A 17,166-nucleotide genomic window follows, 5' to 3' on the forward strand; every position below is an offset into this window, starting at 1 on the left:
AAATGTAGTCCATTCGTGGGAGAAACTAAGGCGCTCAGCCGGGCGCAAAGGACGCTGGGAAAGAGAAGCGGGGGGGGGGGGGAGTTTGCCCCGGGGGGGGGGAGAGAGAGAAAAGGATCGGGGCCTTCCTCTCCCCATTTTTCATCCAATTCCAAATAGAACCAATGGACGCCTTTTCAAAATTGCAATATCATAGGACCAAAGAGTGGAAGAGAGTAAGAGTGGTTCTACATTGGAACGAGAGTTCCTCAGAAGGTGGTAGACTCTCCTTCCTTGGGAGTAAAATAAAAAAATTCCTTCAGTAGCACCTTAAAGACCAACTAAGTTTTTATTTTGGTATGAGCTTTCGTGTGCATGCACACTTCTTCAGATACGGTGAAATAGAAGTCCCCAGGCACTTATGTAGAGAAGGGGTGGGGAGGGATGGGGAGGGGAGGGGGGATCACTCAGAAGTAATTACATCCAGGAGGCCCACAGACAACTTTCCAATACTGCCTTTTACATGAAATTGGACTCAGACCCCACACAAGGATACAAAAAAGAACTGAACAAGATTGTCAAGGAGCTACCCCTACACATCCAAGAACAGATCCTCACAAACACACCAGTGGAACCTCGGCCAGGAACTTTCTATCTTCTACCCAAAATACACAAACCAGGAAATCCAGGACACCCCATCATCTCAGGTATTGGCACCATTACAGTGGGTGTTTCCGGCTATATGGACTCTGTTCTGAAACCATATGCTATCAGTGCTCCCAGCTACGTACGTGACACCACAGATTTTCTGAGGAAAATACAATCTTTGAACAATCTTCCTAACAATACTATACTAGCCACTATGGATGTGGAATCTTTATATACCAACATCCCACACAATGATGGTTTACAAGCCATAAGGAACACCATTTCAGATAAAACCACAGCGGACTTTGCTACCAAACTCTGCCACTTTGTCCTTACCCACAACCACTTCAAATTTGGTGATGACCTGTTCCTCCAGATCAGCGGCACAGCCATGGGCACCCGCATGGCCCCACAGTATGCCAACATCTTCATGGCAGATTTAGAACAACGTTTCCTAAACTCCTACCCACTCAAACCTCTCTTGTACCTGCGATACATTGACAATATTTTTATTATCTGGACACATGGACAACAGACCCTGGAAACCTTCCACCAGACATTCAATGACTTTCACCCCACCATCAACCTAACAATGAACCAATCTATGCAAGAAATACATTTTTTGGACACTACTATAAAAATACAGGATGGACGTATAGACACCACCTTATACAGAAAACCAACTGACCGACAAACATATCTACATGCTTCTAGCTACCATCCCAAACATACCAAACAATCCATCGTATACAGCCAGGCCCTACGTTACAACCGCATCTGTTCCAACTCTACAGACAGAGAATCTCACCTAAGAGATCTACAGCAAACCTTTTTAGAACTAAAATATCCACCTGATGAAGTTAAACAACAGATCAACAGAGCCAGACTGATACCTAGAGAGAACCTGCTGCAAGACAGACCCAAAAAAGAAAATAACAGAACACCACTAGTCATCACATACAGCTCCCAAGTTAAAACAGTACAACGCATCATCAGAGATCTACAGCCTCTCCTGGACAATGACAGCTCCCTTTCTCAAGCTCTGGGAGGAAGACCTTTCATTGCCTACAGACAGCCACCCAATCTTAAACAACTCCTCACCCACAATAATACAACCACCAGACTTAACATGGACACTGGTACCAGAGCCTGCAATAAACCCAGATGCCAACTTTGCTGCCACATACACCCGGACAACATCATTACTGGCCCCAACAACATCCAACATACCATCTCAGGACTATTTAATTGCTCATCTTCTAACATTGTGTATGCCATCAAATGCCAACAGTGCCCTTCAGCTCTCTATATTGGACAAACAGGCCAAACCCTACGCCAAAGGATAAATGGACATAAATCTGACATCAGGAACCAGAAGACAGAAAAACCAGTAGGAGAACACTTCAATCTCCCAGGACATTCTATACAAGATCTCAAAGTAGCTGTCTTACTACAAAAGAATTTCAGAAATAGACTGGAAAGAGAAGTTGCTGAATTACAACTTATCACCAAGCTCAAAACCATGGAGGGACCTGGTTTGAACAGAGATATCGGATTCTTATCTCATTATACATGATAAGCGATCTTCAGCCATCTCAACCCTTGCTTTTTCATGCAAAACCATTTGCAGTCATTTTCGGTCATCAACAGCTATCAGTCAGTCAATCACCCATTTCCACCACCCTTCTGAGTGATCCCCCCTCCCCTCCCCCTCCCCACCCCTCCCCACCCCTTCTCTACATAAGTGCCTGGGGACTTCTATTTCACTGTATCTGAAGAAGTGTGCATGCACACGAAAGCTCATACCAAAATAAAAACTTAGTTGGTCTTTAAGGTGCTACTGAAGGAATTTTTTTATTTTACTTCGACCCAGACCAACACGGCTACCTACCTGTAACCTTCCTTGGGAGGTTTTTAAAAAGCAAAGTTTAAAGGGCCGTTTGTCGTGTATGATTCCTGCATTGCAGGGGGTTGGACTAGATGACCCTCGAGAACCCCTTCCAACTCTACAACGATTTTGTGATTCTGTTTTCTCCTTTCTGAATAGGTAGCTCTTCTACACTGAAAGCAAACCTTTTGGGGGAGGGGTGTAACGAGGGAAGTGTGTGATTTTAATTCAGAAGAGTCAGCTTTTGGAAGATTAGAAAATATTGCTCTAAAGCTACCCGTTTGAGAAGTGGCGTTTTATGTGTTAAATGCTCGTGCAAGTAGCACTGCATGTGAGGTAAGGCAAACAACAACAAAACAGCAACCCCCCTGGTCCACTGAATAATACTCCCAGTATGTACTGTGTTAATATGAACAAGTACGTTTCGGCATATTCGATTTAGGCCACCAGATGGCAGTAACAGCCTGCATTTGATAAAGTACATTACAGTATTTGCCTGTTGTCTTTGTCCATAGAGTTTTCTTGGCAGGGATACTGGAGTGGCTTGCCAATTCCTTCTCCAGGTGGATCACGTTTGGTCAAAACATAACTTCTCTAAGTTATTTAAGCCCCTTCGCCACGGCAAGGCAGTGATCCATGAAGGGATCCCTGCTTATTTAACTTACATGCAGAATTCATCATGCGAAAGGCTGGACTAGATGAATCCCAAGCCGGAATTAAGATTGCCGGAAGAAATATCAACAACCTCAGATATGCAGATGACACAACCTTGATGGCAGAAAGCGAGGAGGAATTAAAGAACCTTTTAATGAGGGTGAAAGAGGAGAGCGCAAAATATGGTCTGAAGCTCAACATCAAAAAAACCAAGATCATGGCCACTGGTCCCATCACCTCCTGGCAAATAGAAGGGGAAGAAATGGAGGCAGTGAGAGATTTTGCTTTCTTGGGCTCCTTGATCACTGCAGATGGTGACAGCAGTCACGAAATTAAAAGACGCCTGCTTCTTGGGAGAAAAGCAATGACAAACCTAGACAGCATCTTAAAAAGCAGAGACATCACCTTGCCGACAAAGGTCCGTATAGTTAAAGCTATGGTTTTCCCAGTAGTGATGTATGGAAGTGAGAGCTGGACCATAAAGAAGGCTGATCGCCGTAGAATTGATGCTTTTGAATTATGGTGCTGGAGGAGACTCTTGAGAGTCCCATGGACTGCAAGAAGATCAAACCTATCCATTCTGAAGGAAATCAGCCCTGAGTGCTCACTGGAAGGACAGATCCTGAAGCTGAGGCTCCAATACTTTGGCCACCTCATGAGAAGAGAAGACTCCCTGGAAAAGACCTTGATGTTGGGAAAGATGGGGGGCACAAGGAGAAGGGGACGACAGAGGATGAGATGGTTGGACAGTGTTCTCGAAGCTACAAACATGAGTTTGACCAAACTGTGGGAGGCAGTGCAAGACAGGAGTGCCTGGCGTGCTCTGGTCCATGGGGTCACGAAGAGTCGGACATGACTAAACGACCAAAAAACAACTCATTTTAAAACAAGCTGATTGCTGAACCGTCTGCGGGCCGGATTTAGAAGGCGATTGGGCCGGATCTGGGTCCTGGGCCTTAGCTTGCCGACCCATGGCATAAAACTACAGGCTGGTAGGACCTGCTAACTGCCACCAGAGGGCATCCTTGAATAAGAGGAAGGAAAGGAATGGAAAGAAGACAAAATAGCTTAGAAAAGAGCCAAGTCTGGAATTACACCTCCTTGTCCCTGTTTTAAGAATATTGCTATATTCATTATCTCAAAAATGCACCATGGTCTTGGATACCATCAATAAAGCAAAAGCAAAAGCAAAAAACAAAAAAAACAGAGGGGAGGGAGTTTTGTATTGGAAGCTAAACACAACAATAAAAATACACTTTGTAATTTGATGAAATTGGGACTGGCTCGTGATACTCTTATCACTCCCAGAAATCTGTGTGGGCTTGTGTCCCTGCACCTGATTACACCGATAAGCAATAAATACCCTTCATTTCTCCACAGCATCCATAGTCCCTTTGAAATTTCCTTTGGCAGCATCTCAGGCCACTGTCTTGGAGAAACTGGAAGAATCAGGGCAGGACATACGTTCTCAAGTCGGCTGAAAGATGTGTTGTTGGAAGAATCAATAAAGACATTCATTCATTCATTTATGATTTTCTTGGTTTACAAAAGTACATGCTTTGTCTCTTTTTTTCAGGTTGTTCAGGTATTTGGGGCTCATTCTTAGCTTTTTGTGTGAGAAAAATAAATGAGTGTGGTTCCCTCCCCCCCCCACTTCTGGGTTGAGAGAATCCAGATTGGGAGGGTTTGGAATAAATAGGTTAGTTTTGGGAGGGTGATCGTTTTGATGATGGCTATTTTGTCTTGAGAGGGTGAAGTTGGTGTTGTTCCATTTCCTCAATTCTGTTGATTTGTCGCCACAGGGGCTTGTAATTGTGGAGATATCATTTGTTGATGTTTCTGGTTATTTGACATCAGTGACATGGCTCAGATACTAGTTTTTATTCATATGGTTTTTGAAGATTTCAATACCAAAGAAGAACTACCTGGGATGGTTTCTTTAGAAGAAAGAACTACAGGACAGGAAATATTAAATTCTTTCTATTCCTTCGTCAAAAAGCTTAATGTACCATTACACAACCTTCTTGCCGTCACTACTCATGGAGCAAAAGCAATGATGTGGGGTTAATGGATTTATTGCCCTTTGTTAACAGCATGGAGATTTCCCTGACTTCCTTGCATCATTCACCAGCAAGTTTTGGCAAGCAAGAGATTGAACACAAAAATGTGATGGACATAGCTTTTAAAATTGTAAATTCAAATTGTGGAAAATCACTTCTAAAGCGGCAACTGAAAGTAATTTTACACACAGATGTAAGGTGGCTCAGTAGGCACAAATTTTTGCTAAGATTTTGCAGTTTGTTGAAAGAAATGATATCCTTTTTGAAGGAGAGAGGAGATGAGTACGCTCAGTTAGACGATGAAGAGTGGTTGTTTGAGCTGGCTTTCCTTGTTGATTTCACAGGTAAACTTAGCGAAACGAAGCTAGAGCTACAAGGTAAAGGTAAATTCATTGGAGAGATGATGAGCATAGTTTTATCCTACAAAACAAAATTTATGCTAATGATGACTGACCTTACAATCAATACCTTTGATCACTTTCCTAATATGCAGGACCATCTGGAAAAAATCCTGATTTTGTTTTTCAAACAGAAAAGTATGTGGCCGAAATTGGTTTTGTTATTCAGGAGTTTGAAAAGAGATTTGGTGACTTCCAAAAAATTGAATCATTTGTAGAGTACATGTCATTTCCATTCAAATCTGATTTGGACATTAAAGAAATTGCAGTCACTATCAGCAAAGATTACTCATTGTCAAACTATCTTTGGAAAATGGGACATTAACTCTGAAAAATGACATTTTTCTGAAGGCCTGTGCAGAAGAAGTTTTCAAAGTTTGTGCCTAGACAAAATTATCCAAATTTGAGAAGCAGTGAAATTCTACACTCATGTTTCAGTTCAACTTATTTGTGTGAATCTGCATTTTCATATCTAAAAATGTCAAAGAGTAACCAATGTTCCAACATGACAGATGAACACCTTAAGGATTCCCTGAAGCTGGCCCTCATCCAGTACCCTCCTGATATCCAGCAGATGGTGAACAAAATGCAGACCCAGCTGTCGCACTAATGATGGAGGTAAGCATGTATTTTTAAAAATATATTGATTTATGTCAGGGGATTTTTGCGGCTACTCCCGAGTAAAGACGCTCCAGTCCGTTCTGTCTTTAAGGGTTTTGTTGTGCAAACTATTTACAGTGCAGAGATAGCAGAAAACATGACCTCCTAGTCATTCGCAGAATCCGGCAATGGCGCCCTTCTGCTCCTGGGCCAACATAATAGCTTGGGGACCCCGAAACGCTGCCCCCTAAACCTGCGTTTGGGCGCGCGCCTCAATTCGGGCGCCGGAAGCAGCTGCGCTCAGCTCCCTCTTCCACCTGTTGGCTAGGGCAGTGCAGGGGCTCTGATACATTGCTGAGTCTTCCTTCCTCCACTAGTTGGTTTGGGCGGTGCAAGGGCTTTGATACCTCACTGAGCCTTCCCTCCATTGCGCTCCCTTCCTCATTCCCCCTGCCTGACCCGCTGCTACCGCTCTCGCTGGGCGAAGTGCTGGTCAGGATGATGGGGGGGGGAGGCTCTCTGTAGGGAGTCCCCCTGACAATTTATAACAAGCTTTTCAGGTTTTATGGAAGCGACTATCATTTGTTATTATTTTTATCATAAGCTCAGCCAAATATAATATGTTTAAGTTGAAGAATGACAAAAGGAGAGTGTGGTAGATCACTGCCAGTTTTTGATACCAGATAGTAGATCACAGCCTACTTGAGGTTGGACATGCCTGCCTAGTATGTTCAAACACATGGCTTATGATCATTGTAATGGACTGGGCTGGCTTGCGATAGAACCCCAGGGTGGAAAGTGTTAATCCCAACCTCCTTGTTGAGTGACACATTCCATTCCTGAGGGGCGGGACTGCCATGAGTTTAAAAGGAATGGGTAGGAGTAATTTCAGTTGATAGAGTTGAGAGGGGTTTTGGGAGCAGGAGCGTGTGGGTAGGAGATCTTAGAGTGTTCTGAGGAGTTTACTAGAATTATATTATCTAGCCAGTGTTATAGGAAACTAAGAATATGATCTAAAGCTTATACGCATGAAACCATTACGCATTTTACATGTCCTCTAGTTTAATAAAGCTTTCTTAAATGTTATATTAAAAACGGATGTGCCTTGTTATTCCAGTGAAGTATCCTAACTCAAAAGGGTGGTGACTGTAGAGAGGAGGTTAGACTAAACCTGAGGAGCAGGAAAATAGTTTAAAACCTCAAGGTCAAGCCCAGGGAAGACAAGTGCCAGGAAGAAGGTGCCACAAAGTAGCAACAGGCTGCTGAGGTGAAACTTAGGTAAAAAGGGAATCCTGACTGTGAGCACAAGGTGGTTCCTGATACACTTGCCGGGAGTTAAAAGGGATACAGAGCCACATTATTGGGTGAACCGGAACTGAACTTTGATTACTAGCAGACCCCAAACCTAAACAGGCAGTTTATTTGGGAGGATTAGTGGTTTGTTTGGGAAATAACCAATTTCCTTCAACACTCTGCTAGTGGTAAAAAGGGAGGCACATCGCATTGGTGGGATCCGCACATATTAGGTGGGATCATCACAAATTTTATTGACAACGCCGGGACTGTCGCATAATAATTGGTGGCAACGCCCGGGTTCGCCGCAATCATCAATTACATTTAGATATCTACTTGCACATATGGACTGCACATACTAATTTACTAGTGGCCATGCCCCTGCTTGTGTTGCTCACCAGGCCAGTTTACTCCCACCCCATAGACCTTGCCAAACCCCACTCAGTCCCATTCAGTAAGGAGAGGGGAATATTTTTGGTTCCATGAGCCAGATCTTTTCTAGATTGTTCGCCTGGGCCAAATTTGACAAGTAGGTGGTGCCTGATTCCACTTAAGCAGGAGATTTTTATGGACACCCCTTTCTGATTCAGGGAGTGGTGTGTATTAAAATCCTACCTCCCAAAAAATGAACCTTCCTCTTCATTTTAGCAAAGATTTCCGTCAGGGTTGTTGTGACTACTCTTGAGTAGCGACCTTCCACATGCTTGTCTTTCAGAAGCTTTTATTAGTGCACATTATTTACAGTGTAACGAACTGCTGGTTTTATGTCTACTCGCTCGAGTCAGATTCCTGCACTGCCCCCCTCCGCGTCCTAGACCAACATAAAAGCCTCGGAACTGAGAAGCGCCTCCCTTTCCTCCTCCTCCTCAATTCCGACGTCAGGGGGGGGGGAGGAAGGGTCTCCGGTCTGACTGATTCCTGTCCTCTCTTTCCCACTCCCTCTCTCCCTGCCTATGGAGCGGGGGCTCTTGGGTGTTGCCAGAGCCCTGGCACTCCCTTTCCGTTTCCTGACTCCCTCCATCAGACCCTTCGCTCTCATGACTGCTGGGAGACGAGCTGCTTTGGATGAGGGGGGGGGCTGTTCTCTGTAAGCCCTCCCTGTTACAATTTCCTTGCAGGTTTGCTTGGAATCCTCTGCTAAAATAATCGGGGGAGGAGACTCGGTTTTAGCATTTGCGATGCAAAACCCTTCATGAATCAGGAGAGGGTTTGCACAGCAGAGCAGGGCAGTTTCTAGGGAGCTGTCCTGCCCTGCCCGCCCACCTGCTTCATTTGAGTTTCCCTCCTCTGCTTCCATTCTACACAGAGTTGCGGGTGGCACTATGGTCTAAACAACTGAGCCTTGGATTTGCCGATCAGAAGGTTGGCAGTTTGAATCCCTGCGACAGCGTGAGCTCCCGTTGCTCGGTCCCAGCTCCTGCCAACCTAGCAGTTCAAAAGCACGCCAAAAAGTGCAAGTAGATAAATAGGTACCGCTCTGGCGGGAAGGTAAACGGCGTTTCCGTGCACTGCTCTGGTTTTGGTGTTCCGTTGCGCCAGAAGTGGCTTAGTCATGCTGGCCACATGACCCAGAAAAACTGTCTGCAGACCAACGCCAGTTCTATCGGCCTGTAAAGCGAGATGAGCGCCACAACCCCAGAGTCGTCTGTGACTGGACTTAACTGTCAGGGGTCCTTTACCCTTACCTTTATCTTTGCTTCCATTCTACACAGGGTCCAACATTGCTGTAATGGTAGATACATTTAAATGATAGAATATTCTTACTGTTAATGTCAGCTGGCAATGTTTTTTGTTGCTGTTGCTGTTCTCTTAGAAATTACTATGCGTTGTTATTTTCTCTCTCTTTTTTTGGCTATATTCACAAATTAAAAATTGAATGAAAGAAATGAAAAACACCCCCCCCCCCATAATGGTTATAAAACAGTTTATACTAGGAGGGAGAGAATAAACGAGAACTCAGAAGTGCTCAGTCTTTGGTGCCCTCCAATTAAAACAAACCAATCTGCTTAACTCAGCTGCTTCATTGAATAGATATGAAAAGTCCAACAGATCATAGACAAGCCTTTACATTGATGTTGGTTCTGTCTCCTCTTTCTAAACACATGCCTATATGATCAAACATCCTTGTGCTATCATTTTCTGTGGGAAAACAACGTTCCCTGTGTGGGAAGATCACCTCCCAAAAGGCGAGAGATAATTAATCAAGTAGAGTCAATCAGAATGTCAATCAGAGTTAAAAAGCAAACCTGTTCTTAGAAGTGTCAACTAAAGGTATGTCATACTTCAAGGAAGTCCCTTCATCAGGAGCCAGCGTAGACTTTCACAGTCATGGTGCCAAGCTGGCAATTGATAGTTATGCAAGCTGCTTCGGCTGCTCTATAGAAGGAGCAACCTGAGACACTTCAAACTGGGATAAATGCATTCCATGTGGGGCTTCACTTGTGCATGACCTGGAAGCTGCAGTTAGTGCAGAATGCTGCAGCACTATTGCTGGCAGGAGTGAGGCCTTGTCAGCACATAACACCTGTGCTCAGAGATCTGCACCGGTTGCCGATCTGCTACCAGGCCAGGTTCAAGATGTTACTATCCTATATAATAAAGTCCCTGTGTCTCTGCGTCCAGATTCCCTGTGTCCCGTTTTCCGCGCTACTGAGCATGTGCCCCAGGGACACAGGGATTGGACGCAGAGACTGCATGCACACACACACACACACACACACACACACACACACACACACACACACACTCCCCACCCCACCCCTCTGCCCTGTACTGGCTCAATAAGCAGTTAAAACAGAGGCCACCAGGTGGAAGGCAGGAGCAGGCAGCAAGGCCCCTAAGCAGGGCAGGCCCTCTCTCAACGTGCCCAAGGGCCTGAGGAGGAAGCCGGGGTGACCAAAAAATCGAGGCCCCGGCTTCTCCTCACTAACAGGCCCGAAATTGAGGCCCAAACAGCACAAGCAACCGGGAGACCCCCGCTGGGCCGGAACGGCCAGGAAAGGCGCGGGGAGGCCATCGAATGCTCAGCGCCAACCGTGGGACCCTCAGAAAGTGCCGGGGCGGGCGCAAGCCCCCCGGACGGCAAACCTCCCTCCCGGACGCAGCAGGCGACTGAAAAACAGCTGCGGAGGCCAACAAAAGTAGCGGGAGCCACCCCCCCAAAAAACTGGGCATCCACCCTGGAGCAGCCGCCCGGGCCGTCCAGGAGCCAGAATTCGGCCACTGGGCCCTGGCAGCAGCAGCGCTATTGACGGGGAAAATTTAGGAACCAAACGGCAGGCGCAAAAAGCGCGCGAAAACAGGGTGGGGAGGGATCCGCACTCCAAACACAAGCTTCGGAGGGGCTAAAGGAAGAAATACCCCCCGCACCCCCCAGCCGAGCCCGGGCTGTAAAGGTAAAAAAAGGGGGGGACTTTGGCTTGGGGTTTGGGAATGGGGGGGGGGGGAGAAAATTAGGGATAAATTAAGGATCAAAGGGAGGGGGGAGGAACAATCAATTAGACAAGGAATAAAAGCCCCCCACGCGCCGCTGCCACCGAAAAAGGCCGAATGTTCTAGCGCCCGTTTATTAAACGGGCTGAATGGCACTAGTTGGCATATAAAACTCTTAGCAACTTGGGACCAACTTACCTGCAAGATCGCCTTACTCCACATGTGTCCAAACATGCAGGCTGGCACTGTTACAGGTCACACATAATAGCCGTTCCACATTTGTAGGAACTCGATCATTTATTGTGGCACTTTGGAACTCCCTATTGAGATCAAGCATGCGCCTTCATTGTACACTTTTCGGCGCCTGCTAAAAACATTCCTGTTTAGACAAGCCTGCTCAGATGCTTAGAAAGTTAAGGCAATCTTGCCATATTTTTCGCTCCATAAGACACACTTTTTCCATCCTAAAAAGGAAGGGAAAATGTCTGTGTGTCTTATGGAGTGTAGGCACTGAACGGTAGCAGGATCCCTCAAGCGGAGGGATGCCTCCGCCGCCGGAGCCATGGCTCCCAGCACTGGCGGAGGGGTGAGCAGCCCAAAATCGGATTGCTCCTCCCTCCGCCGCTGTGGCTGAGGGGAGGGGGAGGGGGAGCAGCCCAAAAGCAGGCTGCTCCTCCCTCTGCCACCGCCGCCAGCAGCATTGATTCAGAATATTTTTTTCTTGTTTTCCTCCTCTAAAACTAAGTGCGTTTTATGGTCAGGTGTGTCTTATGGAGCAAAAAATACGGTAATCTGTTTTAGTATTTTACCTTTTGTATGTTTTAAAGTGTGGTATGGTACCCCCAAGAGGCCCCCTAACACAAGCACACACACACACAGTGTGACTGCACAGGAATGGTGCCCCCCGACATTTAGTCACACAGATTGATTTCAGTGGGGCAACACATTATTGATAATATGAGTGTGGTGTAATGGTTAAGAGTGGTAGACTTGTAATCTGGGGAACCGGGTTCGCGTCCCCACTCCTCCACATGCAGCTGCTGCGTGACCTTGGGCTAGTCACACTTCTTTGAAGTCTCTCAGCCCCACCCACCTCACAGGGTGTCTGTTGTGGGGGGGAAGGGGAAAGGAGATTGTTAGCCGCTTTGAGACTCCTTCGGGTAGTGATAAAGCGGGATATCAAATCCAAACTTTTTTTATAAAAAAAATGGAAAGTGCAATGCTGGTGGTCAACAAAAGAGGTTTAAAGACTGTCTCAAGGCAAATCTTAAAAAATGTATAAACACTGACAACTGGGAAACACTGCCCTGCAAGCGCTCCAGTTGGAGAACAGCCTTTATCAAAGGTGTCATGGACTTTGAAGACACTCAAACTCAGAACTCAAGGGAGAAACGTGCTAAGAGGAAGGCACGCTTGGCAAATCCACACTCTGATCAGCTCCCACCTGGAAACCAATGTTCCCACTGTGGAAGGACGTGTGGATCCAGAATTGGCCTCCACAGTCACTTATGGACTCATTGTTAAAACCGTGTTTATGGAAGACAATCTTACTCAGCTATGAGTGATCAAAGAAGAAGAAGAAGAAGAAGAAGAAGAAGAAGAAGAAGAAGAAGAAGAAGAAGAAGAAGATCTACTTTAGGACTGAGTTGAATCCAACTCCACATGTTTGGCATAGGCCAGGAGTCAGCTTTGCCTGCTGAACAACAGCCCGAAGGGGAAGACGTTAGAGTGACTCCACCTGCAGCTGATCTGCCTTCAAGGGCATGGAGGTGATAATGAGAACCAGCTGGCTTCAGCCTTCTTAAACAGAGCTCTCAACAGCAGTTAGATGCTGGAAACAACGCCTGTGATTCCTGGTTCTACCTTGCCACTTCCTGCTCTTTCTCTGGAACCTTGGCTTCATGAATCAGGTTCCCTGACAGCTGGGTTGTCTGGCTACGTGGATTGATTTTTGTCTGACCCTTGGAACGGACTTAAGTTTGTATGCTGACTCTGGCAAACATATCTAAGGGACTTTTTTGTTTGATTGGCCTCACACTCCACTGAGTTGTGCACTCTGTTGCTCGGCAATGGGACTATGGCAGTGTTGCTACTCTTTTTTTGTGCTGTGTCACCAGGTCTTGCTTGCTATGTATATAAGGTGTTTCAGTTTCTTGTTACTAACAGAAGAAAAAGAAAAAAGGTGATGACTTTGCTCCTAAGGTTGGGATAAGAAACCAAAGTTAAGCTTGGTATAATCTTCTTAACACCTCCCTGACAGCTTTGCCTCTTTGCAGATGAATCTCGATGTGAGACAGTGGCTGCCAGAAGGATGGGTGGGGCGCATCACTTCTAGTTCTCTGTAGCTAAAATATCCTTTCTCTTCCTGGGTAAATGGGACTGTGAAAGACATAGAGGCAAGACAGGCAATAATGGAACTGGAAATTTGTGGAAAAGGAGGCACTTAGAGGGGTGTTGGCTCCAGAGAACAGACAGAGAATGTTTTGCCCAATTCCTGTTCCAGGAATAGTGAGGTACTGCCTCTGCTGTAATACTGTAAACCATGTGTGAGTCAACCTCCTTCTTTGTTAATTCCTGCTGTATCTTTTAAAATTATAATTTAATTTTCTTTTCTAGGAGAATAATGAAATAACCATGCCACTCCCCCCTCCTTTTTGTTGTCGTTGCTACATCTCCCCTTTGAACCTAGTACAGACGCTAGTCTGCAGGGCTTGGGAAAGAATATATCTAGTCCAGCATCCAGCTCTCACAGCATCCCAGCGTCAAGCAGGAGTGGAGCAAAGGGTGTGCTGTCTCCTATGATCACCAACAGCCCTGGCTGTGTGGCATCAGTATATTGCTGACAACATCATAAAGATGGCACATTCTCCACTGTGCCTCATTTCCAAAATGGAACATGAACTCCTGGAATCTCACACCACTCCATGGGCGTACCCAGCGCGGGGCAGGGGGGGCAGCTGCCCCTCCCTAGAAGCAGGGCTGGTGGGCAGAGGCGGAGGCGGAGCACAGCCCGGCGGAGCGCGAGTTCGCAGTTCGTGCCGCGCCCTCCCTCCAGCTCCCCGTTGCGCCCTCCGGCAAGGCCAAGCGCGGCAGGGAACCAGAGAGTGCGGCGCGGCGGGCGGGAACGCCGAACTCGCGCTCCGCTGGGCTGTGCTCCGCCTCCGCCCACCAGCCCCGCCGGCAGCGCTGCTCTTGGCCAGCTTCTTCCTTGGTGCAGGGCAGGTTGGCCCCGGCCAGCCGGAGGGGCAACAACAGCAGCCCAGCAGGCTGAAGGGAAGCGCTGCTGCTGCTATGTGAGGCTCGTTCCTCAATCTTCCTGCCCTTGCCCGGAAAGAAGTCCCCAGTCACAGCTTCCTCTCCTGCGTGCCTGAAGGAGACGGCTCCTTGTGAGGGGAGGCGGGAAAGGCGGCAATTTTGTTTGCCTGCCGATGCTGTTTGCCGCCACCAGCCGGTGGAGGGGGGTGGCCTCGGCCATGTTTGAGGGCACCTCTGTGGTGAACATGTTCATGCTACTCGGATCTGGGCCGCCTCTTCAAGTGCCTGCTCGACTCCAAGGTTGGCAAGAGTATCCCCGCTCTCCCTCCCCCCCTCCACCTCCTCTCTTTCTCTCTCCCTCTCCCTCATCTCCATTAACTCGGAAGGGAATTGAGCTAAAATCAGAGCAGAGCTTCCTTCCTCGGAATTGGGGAGAGGTGGGGATGGTCCTCTTCCTCTCATTCCCCTTTCAATCCGCTGCTGGTGGGTTTCACTACGAGCATGTGCAGAGTGTCTTTCTAGCTGCAGGGCAGGATTACAGCCAGGACTACACCCTGGGTCCCAAGTTTGATTTCCCAGCAGGAACATAGGAAGGGAAATAAGAGAGTGGAATGGGTGGTAATCCAATAGCCAGGCTTAATTGGAGGCGAGGGTCCTCAGGACTTAGCTGCAGGACTGCTTAAGTCCTGAGATGTATGGAATGCTTTGTACATAGTGCCTCTGAGCATGTGCAAAAGTAACTGCTGATAATGACGGTATGAACCCAGATTGCGTACTGTCTTTGCCCCTTTAATCCTGTGGACTCTCATCATGCATATGACACTAGGGGTGTGATTGCTAGAATTAACCCCTAAAACTGCTGTAGCTCTGCTAGCTGCTGTATGAGGAACTGCATTTATCTGGACCTGTCTGCTCTGCTGGCACTTTGGCATGCTTTTAGATGACACTTTGGCATGCTTTTAGGTAATTTTGTGCAGGAGTTTAGTGAGCAACCCCCCCCCCCGGTGTTAATCACCCACATTGATCACTGATAGCCTTTTCGACTCCCAGTGCTGATCTCTGGCCCTGTGTGTGCTGATTCAGCAAATGGCATCAAATGTGTGCAAACAGTCTTTGGACATGCCAATATGAGTCAAGTCACTAGCCTGAGATGAAGGTAGGCTATCTTGCCCAGTGATCTGTGGCAGAGGCAGGAGGCTAATTTGTAGGGCATCCTCTATCTTGCGAAGTGTAGGAGGACTGATTGGTCCATTCTATTCTAGTCTTTCAGATTTCTAAACCTTCCAATCTTAAAGTATAGTTCCAATGATGTTGGAACTTCAACATTTGCAAGGCTCTGGGGGAAGGGAGTCAGACAGCTGTGGTACAGTGCCTGGAAAAACCTCTCTCCGTTTTTGATAGGCAGGTGGCTTGTGCCTAGGGCAATCTATGCACATAATGAAAAGCATGTAATAATCACTTACTGGAATTGTACCACTTTAGAATGCAAAGGAGCAGAGCGTAATAATATGTTTGCGCTCACCACAGCAGCAACTGACTATGCAAAAAACGGCACACATGAAAAATGCCACTTGCTTAGATACCCTAAAAAAACTGCAGCCTTTCAATGCACATTTCTTCTCTAAAGCTTCTTGTGTGACATTACATTTTTGCAAGTAATTTCTGCATTTTGTATGTTATTTTCACCAATATATTCATTATGATGCACATGTTTCCCTATTACTTGCATTCTCCTTTGTTTTGGAGGATCACTGCAAAATTTGGATACATGTGGCCCCTCCCCTCCTGTGCATTGCCCCCCTGCCCCCCCAGTTTTGATCCTGGGTACGCCCCTGCACCACTCAGATATTGGTTTTTCTTTTCAACAGTATAAACCTCTTACTTTTTGCTGTTCATCACCCCTCATGCCTCATTTGCCCTCCTCTTCCACCATTCAGCATTCTGGGCATTCTGAGCATGCTTAATGCTTTTTGGGCTTTTTGGTCCCGTCCCCCCCAATATGAAGTTCGTTTCATTTCTCCAAACCTGCTGACACATTCCTGCTTTGCATGGATGCCACCATTTTGGTTACAAAAGGAAGTGTCCCCAAACTTTGCATATAAAAGGAATGATAGTTGGTGTAATAGGATTAGGGTTAAAGAAGGTAAAGGGACCCCTGAGCATTAGGTCCAGTTGCGGACGACTCTGGGGTTGCGGTGCTCATCTCGCTGTACTGGCCGAGGGAGCCGGCGTACAGCTTCCGCGTCATGTGGCCAGCATGACTAAGCCGCTTCTGGTGAAGCAGAGCAGCACATGGAAACGCCATTTACCTTCCTGCTGGAGTGGTACCTATTTATCTACTTGCACTTTTTTGATGTGCCTTCAAACTGATAGGTTGGCAGGAGCAGGGACCGAACAACAGGAGCTCACCCTGTCGCGGGGACCTGAACCGCCGACCTTCTGATCGGCAAGCCATAGGATTAGGGTTAGGGTTAAGCTAAATGGGCTTTTGTGATCCCCTCCAACCCTGCAACTCTGATGGTAAAAAGAGACGTCAAAGTGGATGGGCAAACTTAATATGACAAATCCCTGTTGTTGGCAGAATGAGTCTTTGCATAACTAAAGAAATAAACAAGCACAGACGTGGGGTGGAATGGCAGCAGAGTTTTGTAAGACTTGGGCACTGTATTGGCAGTAGGCTACAACTACCAATAGGTGTGCCAAGAGTTGTGTTAACAGCACATATCAGGTAGACATCTTATTCCAAGTCCTCCTCAGGCAATGCTTCCCTGTTCTACCACTCCAAGATCTATTGCCCAAGGCCAAAAGGCGAGATGCAGAAGCTGTTATTTGGCTCCAGTGCCATCCAACTACTGGCGTGTGAAGCTGGGTACACATGATCCTAGCTGCAACCCATACCTGTCTTGTGATTTCTTGAGAAATACTGCTGTGTGATGCATTTTCCCTTGAAACACCTTCG

At 46.8% G+C, this 17,166-nt stretch overlaps 1 protein-coding gene across 2 annotated transcripts in view; it reads left to right on the forward strand.

Annotated features, from left to right (window-relative positions):
• The first annotated feature begins 111 nt into the window (after positions 1 to 111).
• The window catches only part of LOC148685777 (cytochrome P450 2J4-like), a 45,014-nt gene continuing 27,959 nt past the window's right edge, over positions 112 to 17,166 (forward strand). For both annotated transcript variants that reach the window (XM_088669249.1, XM_088669248.1), the window contains exons 1-2: positions 112 to 255; positions 6,140 to 6,245. Coding sequence is in view for 1 of the 2 variants with exons in the window: in XM_088669248.1 (XP_088525374.1) it covers positions 6,237 to 6,245 (9 nt within the window). In the remaining variant the exon portion in view is untranslated. The remainder of the gene's footprint in view (positions 256 to 6,139; positions 6,246 to 17,166) is intronic.

This window comes from Zootoca vivipara, chromosome 5, assembly GCF_965207765.1.
Source record: "Zootoca vivipara chromosome 5, rZooViv2.hap1.1, whole genome shotgun sequence".
NCBI classification, from domain to species: Eukaryota; Metazoa; Chordata; class Lepidosauria; order Squamata; family Lacertidae; genus Zootoca; species Zootoca vivipara.